The 1,631-nt window shown below is 41.1% G+C and overlaps 1 protein-coding gene across 1 annotated transcript; it reads left to right on the top strand.

The window, feature by feature from the left end:
• Positions 1–254: 254 nt before the first annotated feature.
• Positions 255–964, top strand: LOC143481725 (syncollin-like). The gene has a single exon (XM_076979830.1). The coding sequence runs from the start codon at positions 466–468 to the stop codon at positions 859–861; it is 396 nt and encodes a 131-aa protein (XP_076835945.1). The 5' UTR covers positions 255–465; the 3' UTR covers positions 862–964.
• Positions 965–1,631: the final 667 nt, after the last annotated feature.

The following is a 1,631-nucleotide window of genomic DNA, read 5'->3' as shown; positions in this document are numbered from 1 at the left end:
ATTTCCCTTAACTGTCTGATGCAGTTGAGACATCTGAGAGATCAAAATTATGGCTGGAAAAAAAAACTGTGATAATGTTGAAAGCATTGCATTTTGGAAGAATCTCTTGTCCAGTGTCAGTTACATATTTATAATATTTATCAGTTGGAGAGTGTGCGTGTTGCATGAGAATTGAACCCATGATCTCAGTTAGTACCTTTTAAAAAACCTGGTCTATGAAACAGGACTAATAACAAACACTGACAAGAGTACAAAACTGCTTGTTTTTTTATTATTATTATCTGATAAATACACTTGCCTGAGTCACAAGTAAACATTGTGCTCAAACTCCCATGAGCAACCTTCATCCCATCTGTTTGCTTGCACTTGCATTCACACACACTGACCGCTGGCAAGCGGTGCCTCTGCGTATATAAGGCTGGACCAAGACTCTTTACAGCCTGGTTCATCCAACACGCTAAAATCATGAAGGGAGCCATCATCCTTCTTCTTTGTGCTGTGTGCTTCCTGGGCCTGGATGCCCAGTGCCCTGACCCAGGCTCCCTGAAAGACGCAGAGGGCAACAAACTCTGCGCCCGCTTGTATGAGGACAGCAACTACTATTACGAGCAAAGCTGTGGAGGACAGTACCTTGATATCAACCCCAACGAAGACGTTCCCACAATGCCGCTGCGCTGGAACAACCGCGCCTCTTCTCTGGTGGTGAGCAAGTTCTGCAGCCTGACCGTGTGGTCCCGCATCAAGAAGAATGGAAGCAAGAGGAAGTTTGGTGCTGGCGTGGTGTACCGCCTCAAAGATGTGAAGCAGGGCCTGTTTGGAACCTGGAACAATGACATCTCCGCATACTACTGCACATGCTAAAGGCTACTGAAGTGAACTGGGCAAAAGAGACTTTTGAAATTAATAGTTGTGAACCCATGTGTCACTGGAATTTTGTTTTAATCAAATAAAATAATTCTGCAATTTCTCAAATTAAAATGCCCTGGGGTCACTGATTCAGTTTAATAGGCCTCTGATGAAATCTTTTGATCTACAGTAGGGTTGTGAAACTCGGTTCCTGAAGGGCTGTAGAACTGCAGAGGTTAGTAGTTATTTGACCTACTTAACTCATTCTTTTCCCAGACTAACTTATTTTAATTAATTTTAAAAATGTCATTAACAGATCAGTAGAAGGGGTGTGAGGGGACTTTGGTAATTACCCAAGAACTTAAATCAGATATGTTGAATGAACACTAGTTTTTGTAGTGCTGTGACCCTCCAGAACTGGAGGTAGACACCAGATATGCAGATTTACTGGGGTGAACACAATTTGTGCCTAAGTGGAATGTTTCTAATGTTTCTAATGTCAACTTCTAATCTTTCCTTCTACTTAGAAAGATGTTAACTAGAGAATTAAACAGTAGTAAAGCTCTTAAAAAAACACTAACGAGAAGCTGTTACATTATGAAATATGCATGTTCAAGAAACCCTCATTAGAAAGTCTGATATGTTTTGAACATGAGGCAAAATGACTGATTCTAATATTGAGATATTGAAATTGTTTAAGGGGTGAAGCTGTTGTCCACTCTTTGTATCACTCTTCCACTCTCCGTATCACTCTTTCACTCTCAGCATCACTCTTTCACTCTCAG

This window comes from Brachyhypopomus gauderio, chromosome 18 (genome assembly GCF_052324685.1).
Source record: "Brachyhypopomus gauderio isolate BG-103 chromosome 18, BGAUD_0.2, whole genome shotgun sequence".
Lineage (NCBI taxonomy): Eukaryota > Metazoa > Chordata > Actinopteri > Gymnotiformes > Hypopomidae > Brachyhypopomus > Brachyhypopomus gauderio.
The sequence above is the reverse complement of the archived record's forward strand: the minus strand, read 5'-3'. Positions and strand labels throughout refer to the sequence as shown.